At 40.6% G+C, this 2,267-nt stretch overlaps 1 protein-coding gene across 1 annotated transcript; it reads left to right on the forward strand.

Annotated features, from left to right (window-relative positions):
* Positions 1-249: 249 nt before the first annotated feature.
* On the forward strand, positions 250-1,581 carry LOC121965572 (aurora kinase A-interacting protein-like). Its single transcript, XM_042515710.1, has 3 exons — positions 250-345; positions 443-906; positions 1,257-1,581. Exons 1-3 carry the CDS (start codon positions 300-302, stop codon positions 1,365-1,367), a joined length of 621 nt encoding a protein of 206 aa, XP_042371644.1. The 5' UTR covers positions 250-299; the 3' UTR covers positions 1,368-1,581.
* The last annotated feature ends 686 nt before the right edge of the window (positions 1,582-2,267 follow it).

The raw sequence follows: 2,267 nt of genomic DNA on the forward strand, positions 1-2,267 counted from the left end.
GGCCTGAATTTTTTTCTGACAGTTTAACATGTCAATATTATAATTAACTACTAAAAACAAGAAAATCTATCTTTTTTTCCCGATTTACGAGCCCAAAATGTTGCTGCAAAAAGAAATGACCCAGCTCAGCACATTTATTTTCTGTTGTTCAGTTAATCCTCAAATCACTTAATTGTTTTATTTCTGAGTTGAAAGCTCCATTGAAGAGCTTTGACCAACACACAGTGCTGTGCTCATGCCCACAGGACCAGTGACCAGCCAACCGGTTCCTGATGACTTGACTTGGATGATCATTCACAATGTTTACTTCAAAGATTGTCCCTCGTCTATTACGTAGAGCAACTTGTAAGTAGTATCAATCATCTATTTATCCATTCACTCTCATCTCAAACTATATTTTATGTTTAATGTCACTCATAATTTGTTGTTCCTAAATTACTAGGTGCACTTCAAGCCCATGGAGAATTTTTAAATGGATCTGTACGACCGGTTCTCCCTGCTTACTGCTCTTCGCTACAAGAAAAACTAAGAAACTACTCAACAGCTGCAGACAACACACCTCCTCCTCGATGGGTACAACTGGAGCCTGAACTGGAGGAGGCTCTGGTGCCACGTAAACTATCTGTAAGTCCTCTAGAGAGCTGGCTCTCCCTGCGTTACTCCCTTCCTCCCCTGCTGGAAACTGCTCAGCCGCAGGAGGATTTAGGGCTGCTGGAGGAAAAGGTGCTGCCTCCCTTCTCTGTCCCCGTTTTGGAGGATGGGGAGGGCGCAGCAACACCTCTTAGTTGTAAGAATGTTCTGAAGATCCGACGGCGGATGATGAACCGGCATAAATACAGGAAGCTGCGAAAACGGACTAAATTTTTGCGGAGGAGAGTGCTGGAGAGCAGGGGGAAAAAGAAGCAGGTGAGACTCTACTTTTTTTGGTGATTAAAAAAAAGTTTCTGTTTTCAAATAAGGATCTTATCATACTAATGAGACAGATGGAACTGTTTACTTTTATATTTGGTACAAATGTTATCGTAACTTTTAGCAAATGAATAGTAGGATGTGTAATAACTTGTTAAGAAAATGAACACTTAAGCTATTTTTGAAATGTTATCGTCTTAATCAGTGTATTTTATCGTTAAATATATTATAAAGTCTTAACATAACTTGAAAGAAAATTATTTTGTGTAGGATTGTTGTAAATTTTGTGTGCTTGATGTGCTCCAATACAACCAAATTTTCCTCAACTGCCAACGGTGTGTTTGCAGAAACGATTCGAGGAGGATCTAAAGAGGATTTGGACACGAGCTGGACTGAAGAAGGCTCCTGAGGGATGGCACCCACCTAAGATCTTCATTAAACAGTATGGAAACAAATGAGACTGAGAAACACCGATTGTGATTAAATTTTGTGTCACGTGATCTCTCACATTAGACACTGGTTCTGCACGTCACACTTCACACACTGCAGTTAAAACAATCAGCCTACTCAGGCATGTCTCAGTGATGAGGACGTACTCCATACTGATATGTGTACAATTATTTTTAACAAAGTGTACATAATCTAATAAAGATCTTTCTCTGTTGAGCCAAAGGCATGTCGTGCTGTCATTTTCTGTAGGCCACGTTTTAGGCTGGTAGTAGAATTATACAGGGTTCACACAGATCCTTAAAAAGGTCTTGAAAGGCATTGAGTTCATTAATCCAAAAATAGGCCTTTATTGATATTAAAATATCTTAAATCAGCCTTTCAAAAGTCTTAAAAATGCTAAGGCATTTGAGGTAGGATTTTTTTTTCTCTGATGTTGCGTTCTAAAGTCACAAAATGATTGGTAACATCATATAAAAAATATTACCAAATGCCTCTTGCATGACCATCATCCGATTCAAGATATTTTGTTTCCAGCCTAGATGCTGGTAGTATGGCTTTAACGGGTCCAAGGCAATGCGTTTGAGACTCCATTTACTTCATCAGCGTTCATACGGTCAAGAAAAACCTGAAAAAGTCATTTCAAGGCATGGAAAAGTTTTGGAAAATTAAATATACTCTGAAAGTTTTGGGGGTGGCATGGCGGCTTTGTGGTTAGCACTATTGCCTCACAGCAAGAGGGTCCCTGGTTCAAATCCCGGTTGGAATGGGGTTCGGTCTGGGCGAGGGCCCTTCTGTGCGGAGTTTGCATATTCTCCCCGTGTCTGCGTTGGTTCTCTCCGGGGTCTCTGGCTTCGTCCCACAGTCCAAAGACATGCAGCTCAGGTTAATTGGTGACTCCAAATTGCCCT

Source organism: Plectropomus leopardus, unplaced genomic scaffold, assembly GCF_008729295.1.
Source record: "Plectropomus leopardus isolate mb unplaced genomic scaffold, YSFRI_Pleo_2.0 unplaced_scaffold20656, whole genome shotgun sequence".
Lineage (NCBI taxonomy): Eukaryota > Metazoa > Chordata > Actinopteri > Perciformes > Serranidae > Plectropomus > Plectropomus leopardus.

Coding starts and splice junctions, on each gene's coding strand:
- LOC121965572 (XM_042515710.1), top strand. CDS start 300: ATGTTTACTTCAAAGATTGTCCCTCGTCTATTACGTAGAGCAACTT. Junction 346..442: donor TCTATTACGTAGAGCAACTT/GTAAGTAGTATC, acceptor CTAAATTACTAG/GTGCACTTCAAGCCCATGGA. Junction 907..1,256: donor GCAGGGGGAAAAAGAAGCAG/GTGAGACTCTAC, acceptor GTGTGTTTGCAG/AAACGATTCGAGGAGGATCT.